Genomic DNA, 15,633 nt, shown 5'->3' with positions numbered 1-15,633 from the left:
ATTATAAACACTAGCATAGGACAATTTAGTTATTTTGTCTGCTAATGGATCCTATACAGACTAAGAGCTCAGGAAAACCAAGAGATGATGATACTTAAGTTTGGAGAACTTGTCAATAACTCATGAGCAGAGTCTGTCAAGAGTTTTCAAAGAGAGTCATCATCCCAAAAGCCCATCTGTAATTATAAAAAAGTGACCATGAAATAATTTTGCCTTCATTAGAACTGAATGAGCACACGACAAAGGTCAAAGCTTTCTAAATTGCCACTTTAGCCAGTGATAAATGTAATTTTCTTGTAATTTTCTATCTTCATTCTGTACTATAGTGTGATTTCTTTACACAACAAATTAATTTGCTTAAATAAACTGACTTTTTCTCATAGTTCTTTTTCAGGCAATAGAACATGACAAGCAGTTGTGAGTTTCATGGCTTTTGTCATTAGAATGACTTAGTACAGGGGAATTCAGTAGTTTTTTCATTTCCATATTGTGTATAAGAAATATGACATGTATAGTAAACACCTGTAAAACAAAATTGACCTTTCTTCCTTCCCTAGTTCATGCATCCATCCTCTGTTCTCTCCACAAAACTCAAATTTTCCATGAAGCCAACAACTATTAACCCAAATCTGTAAAACTGCTGTCAACCACTTGCTATATCAAGCAAAATAAACAAAGGTGCAAGATAGAACCTTTCTGAAGGCTTTTCAGTAAATTTTATCTCAAAAGTCTACTTAGACTATAAGCGTCGCAAAGCATGGACTGTGCCTTCTGTGTCTTGTACAGAACATGGGGTTGATGCTTAAATAATAATTATTGTTCCTATAAAAACAGTAAACAAATGGCAGGTCGGGTGTTCCATTCTTAACCGTGTGAAGCAGGAGTAAGTCCATGGACATAGCACTAGTGTGAAATTGATACAAGATGGAGAAAATTGCTAAAGGCTTATTTAAGTTTTTCTCTTGCAACCCAGGATAGTGATTCATGTAATAAAGTACTGACTTGATTTGTCTGATCATTATTAAGGTTGCAGAATCCATGTTCACACATTTTCCTCCAAACAAGATGTCCTGGACTGCAAACCCTCCTCAACCTCTTTCAAGCCGGGAACAGCCAACCAACAGGAATAGACACAGGGAACTTCAAACAAATGCCATAACAACTTAAAGACACATCCAGACAGTAGTAATCATTTAAGCACACACATTACCTTTAGCATCTGAACATATAAACCACAAACTGATATTTTCTAGAGATAATAGGAAGGATTTTCTTTTGTTTAAAATTATAGTATCTCTCACGTCTTCATATAACACTTACTGAAAAAGACTGGAAAAGCTTCCATTAAAAAAAACCCACCAGGTTAAATAACAGCCTTCATTCTGTCTTTCACATGAAATAATATCCTTTAGAAACATCCATATTTTCTATAGTTTTCTCAGGGATTTAAGACTACATAGTGAATATGAATTTTTTGGAATTGAGAAGCTTCAGATTGATCATTTGGATTTTAAACAGGATTGTTCAGCTTCACAGAAGTGGCATATAGCAGTGCAAATATCAGAGGGGTAGCCGTGTTAGTCAGGATCTGTAAAAGCAGCAAAGAATCCTGTGGCACCTTATAGACTAACAGACGTTTTGGAGCATGAGCTTTCGTGGGTGAATACCCACTTCGTCAGATGCATGTAGTGGAAATTTCCAGGAGCAGGTATATATATGAGGGCAAGCTAGAGATAATGAGGTTAGTTCAATCAGGGAGGATGAGGCCCTGTTCTAGCAGTTGAGGTGTGAAAACCAAGGGAGGAGAAACTGGTTTTGTAGTTGGCAAGCCATTCACAGTCTTTGTTTAATCCTGAGCTGATGGTGTCAAATTTGCAGATGAACTGAAGCTCAGCAGTTTCTCTTTGAAGTCTGGTCCTGAAGTTTTTTTGCTGAGGGATGGACATCTTAAGGTCTGCTATAGTGTGGCCAGGGAGGTTGAAGTGTTCTCCTACAAGTTTTTGTATATTGCCATTCCTAATATCTGATTTGTATCCGTTTATCCTTTTCCGTAGCGACTGTCCAGTTTGGCCGATGTACATAGCAGAGGGGCATTGCTGGCATATGATGGCATATATTACATTGGTGGACGTGCAGGTGAATGAACCGGTGATGGTATGGCTGATCTGGTTAGGTCCTGTGATGGTGTCGCTGGTGTAGATATGTGGGCAGAGTTGGCATCGAGGTTTCTTGCATGGATGGTTCCTGAGCTAGAGCTACTATGATGCGGTGTGCAGTTACTGGTGAGAATATGTTTCAGGTTGGCAGGTTGCCTGTGGGCGAGGACTGGCCTGCCACCCAAGGCCTGTGAAAGTGTGGGATCGTTGTCCAGGATGGGTTGTAGATCCCTGATGATGCGTTGGAGGGGTTTTAGCTGGGGACTGTATGTGATGGCCAGTGGAGTCCTGTCGGTTTCTTTCTTGGGTTTGTCTTGCAGTAGGAGGCTTCTGGGTACACGTCTGGCTCTGTTGATCTGTTTCCTTATTTCCTCGTGCGGGTATTGTAGTTTTGAGAATGCTTGGTGGAGATTTTGTAGGTGTTGGTCTCTGTCTGAGGGGTTAGAGCAGATGCGATTGTACCTTAGTGCTTGGCTGTAGACAATGGATCGTGTGATGTGTCCGGGATGGAAGCTGGAGGCATGAAGGTAGGCATAGCGGTCAGTAGGTTTTCGGTATAGGGTGGTGTTAATGTGACCATCACTTATTTGCACCGTGGTGTCCAGGAAGTGGACCTCCCATGTAGATTGGTCCAGGCTGAGGTTGATGGCGAGGTGGAAGCTGTTGAAATCGTGGTGGAATTTTTCCAGAGTCTCCTTCCCATGGGTCCAGATGATGAAGATGTCATCAATGTAGCGTAGGTAGAGAAGGGGTGTGAATGGACGAGAACCGAGGAAGTGTTGTTCCAGGTCGGCCATAAAAATATTGGCATATTGTGGGGCCATGCGGGTGCCCATAGCGGTGCCACTGATCTGGAGATATATATTGTCATCAAATTTGAAATAGTTGTGTGTGAGGATAAAGGCACAGAGCTCAGCAGCCACTTGTGCTGTGGCATCATCAGGGATACTGTTCCTGACCGCTTGTATTCCATCTGTGTGAGGGATGTTTGTGTAGAGAGCCTCTACATCCATGGTGGTTAGGATGGTGTTTTCTGGAAGGTCACCAATGCACTGTAGTTTACTCAGGAAATCAGTGGTGTCACGGAGATAGCTGGGAGTGCTGATGGCATAGGGTCTGAGTAGAGAGTCCACATATCCAGACAGTCCTTCAGTGAGAGTGCTAATGCCCGAGATAATGGGGCGTCCAGGATTTCCGGGCTTGTGGATCTTGGGTAGTAGATAGAATAACCCTGGTCAGGGCTCTAAGGGTATGTTGATTTGTTCCGGTGTTAGTGTAGGGAGTGTCCTGAGTAGATGTTGCAGTTTCTTAGTGTATTCCTCAGTGGGATCTGAGGGAAGTGGCCTGTAGAATTTGGTGTTAGAGAGTTGTCTGGCGCTACATTGATGACATCTTCATCATCTGGACCCATGGGAAGGAGACTCTGGAAAAATTCCACCACGACAACGATCCCACTTTTTCATAGGCCTTAGGTGGCAGGCCAGTCCTCGCCCACAGGCAACCTGCCAACCTGAAACATATTCTCACCAGTAACTGCACACCGCATCATAGTAGCTCTAGCTCAGGAACCAATCCATGCAAGAAACCTCGATGCCAACTCTGCCCACATATCTACACCAGTGACACCATCACAGGACCTAACCAGATCAGCCGTACCATCACCGGTTCATTCACCTGCACGTCCACCAATGTAATATATGCCATCATATGCCAGCAATGCCCCTCTGCTATGTACATCGGCCAAACTGGACAGTCGCTACGGAAAAGGATAAACGGATACAAATCAGATATTAGGAATGGCAATATACAAAAACTTGTAGGAGAACACTTCAACCTCCCTGGCCACACTATAGCAGACCTTAAGATGTCCATCCCTCAGCAAAAAAACTTCAGGACCAGACTTCAAAGAGAAACTGCTGAGCTTCAGTTCATCTGCAAATTTGACACCATCAGCTCAGGATTAAACAAAGACTGTGAATGGCTTGCCAACTACAAAACCAGTGTCTCCTCCCTTGGTTTTCACACCTCAACTGCTAGAACAGGGCCTCATCCTCCCTGATTGAACTAACCTCATTATCTCTAGCTTGCCCGCATATATATACCTGCTCCTGGAAATTTCCACTACATGCATCTGACGAAGTGGGTATTCACCCACGAAAGCTCATGCTCCAAAATGTCTGTTAGTCTATAAAGCGCCACAGGATTCTTTGCTGCTTTTAGCAGTGCAAATGTAATTATTAGATATTTCTGCACTTCTTCCCAAAGGGTGTCCAATGTCCCACAAACAAGCCATTATTTTACTGTGCAACTTCTTTCTCAATCGTGTGCTATAGGGGAGTTACAAAAGTCTTCATCAGTTCTTGATTTTCAAATGCTTTGTGCCTTTTTTTAATCTTGAGAAACAGCTTTAGAAAAGTTTGTTTATAACTGAACCCTACCTCATGTGGTGAGGTTTCTGCTGATAATGTTATAGTTGGTAAAAATGATCTAAAGTCCAGGCCTACCTTGATCTGATAAAAGATAAGTACAAAACAAAGTAGGGTACTAATTAGATAGCTCTGATTGTGTGTAAGATACCATTACTAAGTTGTGGGTAACAGCGGGAGCTATGTCTAAAATACGAAGCATACATCTATCAGATGGCAAAATATAGCAGGGAAAGGTTACTGAGTTCAGTATTCCCTCCCTGTCTTGTCTGTGGAAAGTAATCAGTCTCACTTAATCAGTTAGGTGCCTTGCAATAATTGTGTATTTTCCAGACTGGCTTTATACAGCACCTCCGGTGCTCTGTTCTTCTCATTTATTCAATAATGTGAAAACTAAAGCTCCATTAGGTAACTGGGGAGGAAAAGGTGTTGATAGCATATCTAAAACTTAGGTGATAGTGGTCAGATTCAGTAATCCACATCTTTTCCTCTTGTGTCTTGCTATATCAGCTCAGGTTTAATTAAGATTGCATTTGCCAACAGGAGGTTTAACACACTGAAACAAAATACTATGACATACTTTTTATGATGTCTTCCCTTTAAGATCTTTTGGTTCTCTGTTTTATTTCTTATACTTCCTTCTTATCATTTTTCTTATGATGTGAGATATAACTAAAATATCTCCTACGAAGAAAATAGCTAACTGGTTTTACAATAAGTTTCTACTAGGGAAAGAACATCTTTTTGACTGGAAATATGACAGGGGATTTATTTATTTTTTACTTTCCTGGGTCAGCTTCAAACAGCCAAAACAGATTTTTTTAAACTCGTCACACACAGAAAAAGAGGGCTACCTTTCCAACATGCTTTTTTAAATGGAATAATTTCCGCTTTCTGTAGTTTACATTTGCTAAATCTACAATCCATATAATAACTATTTAGTCATGGTTAGAAGCTGTCAAGGAATAATTAAATTTTCTCAACTATCTATTTCATTTTACTCTTTAATCTTCCTTAATTTCTTTTCTTTTACAGTCTATTTTGCCCTACTGCTTACGGAGATACCTCAGTTGGAAATGGAATGTAATACTACTACAGACTTTCTCATAGCAAAATCTTAACAATGTCAGCCTTGTTTAAATTTCACTTCCTCTCTCAAGTGTACTAAGATCCATTAATGTCTATCTAAACTATAATATCTGAAATATGATTTTAACTCATCAAAACTGTTATTTCTCTTCCTCTCCTAACCTAGGACACACAGGGGAAGCAGTAGACAGGATATATCTTGATTTTAGAAAGTGACTTTTGACACACTCTCATATGACATTCTCATAAGCAAACTAGGGAAATGTGGTCTAGATGAAATTCCTACAAGGTGGATGCACAGCAGGTTGAAAGACCATACTCAAAGAGTAGTTACCAATGGTGCGCTGTCAAACTGGGAGAGTGTATTTAGTGGGATTCCGGGTCCAGTTCTATTCAATATTTTCTTTCATACTTGGATAATGCAGTGGAGAGTATGCTTATAAAATTTGTGGATAACACCAAGCTGGAAGAGGTTGCAAGCACTTTAGAGGACAGGATTAGAATTCAAATGACCTTGACAAATTATAGAATTGGTCTGAAATCAGCAAGAAGACTTAGGGGGGACATGATAACGGTTTGCCATTCTCTTAAGGTCTGTTATAATGAGGCTATTGATCAATTGTTATTCATGTCCACTGAAGGTAGGACAAGAAGTAATGGGCTTAATCTGTAGCAGGAGAGATCTCAGTTAGGACACTTGTCTAACTATAAGGATAGTTAAAAGCTCTGAAATAGGCTTCCAAGGGAGATTGTGGCATCCCCATCACTGGAGATTTTTAAGAAAAGATTGGACAAACACCTGTCAGTAGTGGGCTAGGTTTACTTTGTTCTGCCTCAGAGCAGGGGCTTGATGACCTCGAGGTCCCCTTTCCAACTCTATATTTCTATGATTCTGTAACACAAACTATCATACTCTGAATGGGATTTTGAAAATCTCACCCATATATGAACTGAACAACCTTATAAGCGGTGAAGAAGATTGTGGGAGGGAGTAGGAGGGAGAGAGAGGATGGGGTTTACTACTGAAAAAGGGCTTAATAATGAAACTTAATTGGATGGTGTCTAATTTAGTCTATATTTACCATTAAGGCTGCTTCTGTCAATCAAGTTCGTGTCAACTGGCCAATAGGCCCCATCTCCATGACGACCTGTTAACAGAAAAGCATGTGTCAGAAACAGAATGACAGATAAACTGATCTAAGTGCAATCTGCTGCTTGAAACAGAGTCTATCTGACAATACTTAAACCATTAGACAGTGAGGGGAAAAGTAATTCTGTATGTGCATGAGAAAATCTGTCATAAAAGTCGACTTTTAAAACAAGCTGAATTTCAAGCCTTTGAGAAGCTTGCCTCTTTAAATTCTTTCACCAATAATCCTTGTTAAAGTGACAAAATAAGGTGAGGCAGTCGTATTAGTCAGAACGTTCTTCCTCAAAAGCTGACAGATCTGATGGAAAAGTTAGTTCATAGTTTAGATAATAGACATAATATTGGGCTTCCCTCACATTTCAGTGGCTTATGTTCATTTATGGTTTCCAATTGACATTTCTTTGAGTGCAGGTAAATTGTTATTATTATTCTACAAGGTGAGAGTACATCTCATTTAGTGTCTGGGTGTCTAGTATTCCTTCTGTTACTTGCCACAGAAGATAAGTTTAATATTTGTTTATATTCTTGTATGAGGGAAATAACCCTGCATAGTTCAGTTTATGAACTGGCATTCTTGGAGGGAAGTTAATTAATATTGAATCAAATCAGTCAGAAGAATGTAAGAACACTGCAAAATTGTCAAATAGTATTCTACAAGATATTAAGCAAAAAAAATCATTTTATTCCATCCCCAGAAATATTATTTTTCATGGAATTGTCATTTTTTACATTGAAAATGCAGGAATTTCAAAATGGATATGATGTGATTATTGTTCTAAAGAAATTACAAATCTCCTTCAAAATTAATCTTTGTTGTTGTTTTATAAAAAAAGAACATTTGCCCCATTTCACAGGTTTTGCACAAAAGTGGAAAGTAAGGAAAACTTTGACCTCTGAGATGTTTATATTTTGAACTTAATTTGTTGTATGCTTATACCAATAAGCAATTTTAGGCCCAAATTCAAAATGGTGGCTATGGCCATCTTGAGCCACCCAGGTGATGAATCTGTGCTGTTGCCAAGGACTATGCTTATGCCTTCCCCATACCTGGTAGATGAGGCCTGGCAGGGTTGGTAGGGTGCAGAGTAGAGCTCTGGTATACTATCCCTATCTTCCATTGGTGTAGGATCAATCAAGGACCGTAAACCACTGTTAGAATGTAGTGCAGCTCTGGTGCAGGACAGAATCCGAATACTATACCAGCAACATACTGCTAATATGGGTGCAGTTTATACTAGCAAATCTGTGCTTTTGGCAATATTGCTTATTCCGCCCCCATCCCTCTCAGCAAAACAACCTGTACCAGTAAAAGTGCAATTTTGCATTTATTACTGCATTTACATTAGGGTCTTCTGCTGGCACATTTATGTTTGTCAGGGATTGCATCCTTTCACACCCCTAACCATTACAGCTATACAGGAGACATCTGTAGTGTCTGCATGGCCTGAGTAATGTACTTTCCCTATAGATAATGAGGTGACTAAGTAGATGGTATTCTTCCCTCAGTGTCCTAGCATGGAATCATGGAGCCCAGTTACTTCCATCTTTCAGATGAGACATAAAAATGAGCCAATGATCAATTTTGGACAATAAAGAACTCATGAGTCTTTTTAGAAAAGTTGTATGGGGACATTTAACCCGAAATGTTCTAATTAAATTCCAGCTCTGGTATCTAGTGTTTAGCTATTTCAAATAGCTTAGTTGTTGCAGCTGGAAGATTTTCTTCACTTCCTACCATACTCTATTATTATTGTTGTGCACTGTTAAACAGTTGCTGTATTTCATTCTAGAGGTAGCTGCGTTTTGGGGGAGTATGAAATGATTCCTGGTATAATTTTGTCTATCAATTTATAAAGTGCTTTTCAATGAAAGGAACTATATAAATGTACAATCATTATCATCATAGGTGACTTCAACATAATCATCTTTTCAATCAGCATAATTGCACAGCAAGGTTGTACAATATTTAGCTGTAACATGTAACAGGCAAAAGTGAGATGAATGTTGGATGCACTGTAATTCTATTTACAAAGACTGCACTGTATAGGAGTAATATTCCCAGGTTTGCAATAAAAGCTTTCAATATATGGGGATAAATTGTCAATAGAACTAAGTACATTGGGTTTCTCAGTGGGAGATGCTGGTGAGAACTCATATTTGTTTAAAAAATTGTCCTTACTTAGGCATTTAAGTGGGAGTTGATCTCTTTTGAAAATCTAGCGCCTACTGTCTGCTTTATCACCTCTCTAAAATTTGAGATATTAGAACTCTTCAAGGCATTACATGTCACATTAACTGATGTACAAATATTTTAGAAACTGGAGGCCAATTTAAGGTTTCATGATCCTCATGAAATCATGGACTGAGTAACTGAGCAAACTACAAACAACATGGTGATTTCAGAGTCCTAAGGTCAGAAGGGACCTTCAGATCATCTAGTCTGACCTCCTGCACATCATAAGCAACAAAACCTACCCAGTTATCCCTGTACTGGGCCCAATAATCTGAATTAGACTACAGTATTTACAGCTCCCAGGAAACTAAACTACTCTGTCCCACAAGCAGAGAATAGGAAGGACCGAGGCACCGCAATAGCTAGACCTCTGCAATGGCAGGGAACTGATTTGGTGAGACTTCTTCCATGTTCATCTCCAACTGAATCCCACCAACTGAATTGCCCTATAGGCAAACCATGGTGAACCTGACTAGAGTAAGAGGAGCACCGGGATTCCAAAGATCCAGTAACGCTTACTACAGGGCTAGGTTAAAGCACAGGTAATATAGGCTTTTACCTAGAGATCCAGCTCTTGAAGTCGTATGATTATAAATAAAATGAAGTTTCTAGCTGTAACAGTTATTCTTGAAAATGTGACCCAGAGGTAATCAACACAGTGATGTCTGTCTGAGTGGGCACGCATTAGGAAACAATAGCACTGAAAGGAATAAATGGCACTATACGTCTTCCTGGGATGCTACCACCAAGAATGCTGCTTTTAAGAACATAAGAATAGCCAAACTGGGGGTAGACCAATGGTCCATCTAGCCCAGTATCCTATCTCTGATAGTGGCCAGTGCCAAATATGTCAGAGGGAATGAACATAACAGGGCAGTTTTGAGTGACCCATCCCATCTTGTCCAGTCCCAGCTTCTAGCAGTTGGAGATTGGGGTTGTGTCCTTGATCATCTTGGCTGATAGCCATTGATGGACCTATTCCCTATGAGTTGCTTAGGATGGCCCTGAAAACACTCAGTGTATGGCAGGAGGAGAAGAGTGCAGCCATACCCACTTACTTAAGCAAATACACACCAACTTCTGGGTAAACAATGGGGTGGGGGGCACTGCTGTCACTCTTTTCTCTTTTGGGAAGGACCTTGCTTCTGTTCCTGGGGGAAGGAAGGATGCCCCTTGATGCTCTGGTAGGGGAGGGGGATCTCTGACATTGTGCAAGGGGTGGGGGAGGCACAGGCACAAGCAGTGAGGTTAGAGCCATGGGGGATCCTGTGTTGTGATGTCCCCAGATTGCCTTACTCTGCCCCGATCTACCTCTCTAATAAAAGGAAAGCTTATTAAATGCTTTTTTTGGGGGGGGAAATAAGCTTCCTGGTGAAGAAAAATGATCTAGTTTTATGCATGAAAGCGACTGTTTTCAAATGGTCTAACTTTTGATAACTGTTCATTAGACTGATAACAGGGCAGAGAAATAAATAACACTTAAGCCCAGCACACAATATTTCAACAAAACTGGATGTGACCAGTAGCTAAAATTGTATTTTGGTTTATGGTATTAAGATAAACAAACAAACACAATTGTTCAATATTTTGATTATCTTGCAAACCAACACATTAGGAGGCTGTAAAGCTGTAAGGTAAATCCTCAACACAGTGTGTTGGAAGCTAGATGCTAAAGAGTAGACAGTGCTGGTGCAGGACTACTAATGTACTTCAAGGCAACATGCCTTCTTGGAAGCTTTCTTCATCTAGCTCTGTGTGGAGTTTACCATATTCTTCCTTTTGAAAAGTAAAATGATGCACAAGTCCATTGCTACTTTGAGCCCAAGTGCTTCATTATGGCTTGATGTCTCATTCTCCCATTAGCCTACATACTTAATCTCATCTACACACAAAAACACATCCTTTGTGAATCCTTCTGCACTTCCAACATCACCTCCTACCTTGCTAATCCTACCTCATGTCACTGTGATTTTTTTTTCTGCCACACTCAGAACTGTTACTATTCCCCTGTATAATCTTTCCCTGGATGAAACCCCACCTTTCTCATTTCTCCTTCTTTAGTGGAGACCTTATATTTTCCCCTCAATATCAGACCTATGTAGTTGGCACAAGGCTGGGTTCTTGATACTCTTCAGTTTTTCTCTGAGTTGTGTAATGGATGGCAGAATTCAAACTAGCAGAAATATGTTCAAGAAGTGCCAACTTTTCACTCAAATTATGCAGAAAGGATGGTTTTAACTTTGGACATCACTTCAGTGTGAATTATTTCTGACCTTTCTATTTCCCATTTGTGCTCTGTCTTCAATTAGCTCCTTCTTATGAATGTTATATGACAAAAGTCCTCCACTGGAAAATGTCCTTTCTCCCACAACTATAGATCAACTACCATTATTTTCAATACATGTTTTAACTTTGCCTCATCAAGGCCACAAAACTTGAAGTTCCCCATGACTACAAATTTTCTTTTTCTTGTTAGTTCTCCAGCATTTGTAAATCTGGCGTCACTTCTGCTGTAACTCTAGTGGATTTCTTTCTTGTTAGCTCATTTTTCCTGATTTATGCTTCAGCATTTATATTTTAACTACTGAAAATCCCTTATCTCCAAATTTCAGGTATTCCAGAATTCCCTGGCCAGACTACTCTCACTCCAAGAAATATTGCTTCCATTCTGCTTAATGTTCATTATATTATACATGGGTACTTGCTATGAAGAGTAGTGACTTCATTATAGTATGTCTTGGTCTCCATGAAGGACTCATCATCAAATTCATCTGGCCCAGACATATCCTTTCTCTACCAACGTTTTCAGCCCTATCCTCTTTTAACGCTAGCTGAGAAATACTCTTATTTCAATTTACAGAAGCTGTAAGAAATTTTCCTTCCCTCCAGGAGCCATAGTTTGAGACATGATGCCGACTATAAGCCCTTCGGCGCTGTGCATGGATACCAGCCAATGCGAGGCTGTAATATGACCATCATATTTTACTTCAGCAAAAAGCCATTTTTTTATGAGGCACATGATTTCTCTCTATGGGCACAACAGCTGCCAGAACAAACTCCAATACACTAAGGGATACTCCTCAGACATAGTATACAATGGGCAAAAGAAAATGTAAGATAGCCCAGCTCTGTCATTTCGCGCTTCATGTTATTCAAGACATCTTCACTGCCAAGTTTAGGATTGCCTCCTGGTTGTTCACCCTTGTATTTCCTTGGAGATAATGACAGTTTTCAATCATAAAAAAGAAAATTATATTTAGTCAAGAATGTCTCAATTAAACCACTCCATTGTGCCACCACACCACAAGCAGTTCTTCTGCCATAGGATTAATGTTAGCACAGACAGCTTTGGACGTAAGCTGCAGCATCACCCATTCCAGAAGCCACTGAGCTTTCTATGTACCCGCAACCGTGGGTGCTAACTTGGCCATGTGCTTTGTCTGACTCTGCAGGCCTTATCATGCACAGAAAGGTCAATCTTGTGACTAAGGCACTGGACTGGAACTCAGGAGATCCAGTTTCAATTCCTGGCTCTGCCACAGTGAGTCTGGTCTAGTCACTTAAGGTACGGCTGCACTGCACTTGGGTGTGAGCCTTCCATCTTAAGTAGAGAGACTTGGATTTGTGGGGCTCATGCTAACATGCTAAAAATAGCTGTGTGGATGTTGTGGCACTGGCAGAGGTTTGGATTAGCAACCTGAGCTCATATTCACCCTATTCCCTAGGTCTGGGCTCAGGTGGTTAGCCTGAGCCTCCACTGGTGTTGCAACATCCACACAGCTATTTGCAGTGTGCTAGTGCAAGCTCTGCTAACACAAGGCAGCCTACCCAGGATGCAAGGATGACTCCCACCTGCAGCGTAGACGCACCCTTAGGGGCAACTTTTTCAAAATTGCTCAGCATGGTGGGTGCTCATTTCTTTCGACAATCTGGTCCTTAGTGTCAGAATGAGAGCTACTGGGTGTTAAGTACTATTGACAATTTGGCCCTTATTTAGGTGGTTAAATGAAGCTGAACTGTTTGGGAAACTTGGTGCTAGTTGAGGGTGCTCAGCACTTCAAAAGCTTTCCTTGAGATATAAAGCAACTGCAAGAGAGAAGGTCTGAAACAAACTGAGGCTGGCCTTCTAGCAGCTTTGGAGAGAAAGCTCAAAGTGGATTGCCAAGCTGCCACCTGGGAAACTGGCTATAAAAGCCAGCAAGGTGTATATAAAAGCAGAGTAAGGAAGGCTGATGGAGAGGAAGGAGCAACAGGAGTTTGAGCCTGGAATTGACAGACAGGAATTTGCAGGAGGAAGTAGGAATCTGATTACCAGGAAATCCATCCACAGGAAATCTATCCACAAGGATCACTCGATCCAATTCTTGGGTCTGAGACAGCCCCTTTTGCACCACTCCAGTGGCTAACCAGGATTCCTCCAGTTTTGGGAAATTCCTAGCCCTGTCGCTACAGTCCTGGTGTAGTGAGCATAGCCAAGATGTTATTGAATTCCATCTATCCTCAGCTGCTTGAATGGCCTCTTAGAGGTGCTGGCACCTGGGCATAAATTAGATCAGTTCTAGTGGGCCCCAGAATTAAGCAGAGGATGCTGTAAGAGACATAATTCTATCTGTGCCCCCTACGAGGTCCTGTACCAAGCAGAGTTCAACCACATCCAAGAATGAAGGTCACAAGAGTGGGAAATGGGGGAGGAGAAAGGCCACAGGGGGGAAAGTTCACAGGGTCTTAAGATAGCTTTCCTTCAGCCAGTTAGATCCTGATATATTTCCTGGCGGGAAACTGGAGTTTTGAGTAGAGATGAAGTTATCCCTTGACTACATTAGCTATATCACCTCTGGATTTGCTCAACTTTCAGTTTCAAACATTGTTATTGTCTCAGCACAGCAAAAAATAAAACCGATATTCAGTTATATCTGTTTAGCTTCTTCTCCAAGCATGCTAGCTATGCATTGCTCATTAGCAAAGCTTTCAGTGTCTCTAACACTAAGGATGACTTTCTATTGGCTGTTTCATAATATTAGCCATATAACTGAATCCCTGCTGACTTTGGTGGTGGGGAGATGTTCCACAGACAAACATGGCATTTTAATTCCAGTTTTCCTTAATCTCATTGCTTAATATTCATACAGAAACAGAGTATTTCAACCCACAGCATTATTTGTTTAGAAATAAATCAGACATGCTGCCGAAAATGTGGCGCATGTCAAAAGTCATCGGTCTCCCAACACCTGGTAAAGACCAAACCAGGCATCAAACTACCACCTAATATTGTTGCTTTCTATGTGTCTTAAGATTTTAGAGCACCTAATTTTACAGCGAATAACATGAGAGGTGGAGAACATCCTGAATGTCGAGGAAGGAGACTTTCAACAAGATCAAAGCACATGCGAGTACATGTGCTAACCACATTAATCCAAAATGGTTTTCAAAGAAACTTGAAAATAGGCACTATTTTCTTTGACCTCACTGTAGCATATGAGGTGGTATGGCACATGGGTCTACTTGTTAAAATATTAAGAATCCTTCCACCATGGGTCACTGATGTCATCAAACTGCTACTCCGAGACAGACGGTTCAAGGTGCATGTAACTGAGAAAACAAGTGCTTGGAAAAAACAGATGAACGGGTTGCCCCAGGGGTCTGTTCTAGCCCCAACCTTATTCAATATATATATCAATGACCTGCCACCAACCCAGTCACTGAAGTTCATCTATGCAGAAAACATCTGCCGAGGGCTACAGGCTCCAACTTTCTCTGAGCTGGAGAAGACCCTGGTACCAGCAAGACAATCTCTGGCACATTCCACCTCCACTACACCAGTGCTAAGAGGGAACTAAACATCATAATAAATGGCCAGAGGCTGAAGCATAAAGCATACCCAGTTTACTTAGGTGTGACTCTCGACCGAACGCTGGCATACAAAAGCTACCTGAGGAAGATAGCAGTGAAGGTCAAGACACGCAACAACCTTCTTAACAAACTGGCAGGTTCTTTATGGGGTACGAATTCTCCAACACTAAGGTCTTCAGCCCTTGTCATCTTGTACTCAATAGCAGAATACCGAACACCAGTATGGAGTCAGTCAGCACACATCAAACTTGCTGACGTACAACTCAACTCAACAACGTGCATCATACCAGGAACTCTCTGACTGACTCATCTTCCATGCATAGACAACTCGTGCATCCTAATACTGGTGAGGCAAAATCTAAAAGGGAGGACACATGACCACCCCATTTGTCTCCTGTGCCCAGGACATCCTAGCCCTGAGCCCAGCCCGGACCACTGTGCTCTCCCTACCCCACCAGAGTTACCTGTGTGGAGAGAGGCTCTCTTTCTCCTACTGTGCCTCCCCCAGGCACAGTCAGCCACTCTCCCTGGCAGCTGGGCCAGGAGGGGGGAAGCGGAGGTGGTGGGACAGAGTCACTTCTCACGCTGGCTGAAGGAGGCTGCTCAGGGTCACTGCTCTGTGCAGTGCAGCAGCTGCCTGAGACAGACAACCCAGTCACCACTGTCACTGCCCCAGGCAGGCTCTCACAGGCAGCAGCAATGCTGCACAGTGACCTGAGAGGCCAGCAT

At 41.4% G+C, this 15,633-nt stretch overlaps 1 protein-coding gene across 2 annotated transcripts in view; it reads right to left on the bottom strand.

Annotated features, from left to right (window-relative positions):
• DCC (DCC netrin 1 receptor) overlaps positions 1–15,633 on the bottom strand; it is a 933,783-nt gene that overhangs the window by 54,941 nt on the left and 863,209 nt on the right. For both annotated transcript variants that reach the window (XM_050944636.1, XM_050944637.1), the window contains exon 22: positions 6,754–6,819. In XM_050944636.1, coding sequence (XP_050800593.1) covers positions 6,754–6,819 — 66 coding nt within the window. The remainder of the gene's footprint in view (positions 1–6,753; positions 6,820–15,633) is intronic.

This window comes from Gopherus flavomarginatus, chromosome 3, assembly GCF_025201925.1.
Source record: "Gopherus flavomarginatus isolate rGopFla2 chromosome 3, rGopFla2.mat.asm, whole genome shotgun sequence".
In the NCBI taxonomy this organism is placed as follows: domain Eukaryota; kingdom Metazoa; phylum Chordata; order Testudines; family Testudinidae; genus Gopherus; species Gopherus flavomarginatus.
This window is presented reverse-complemented; position numbering and strand designations above follow the sequence as displayed.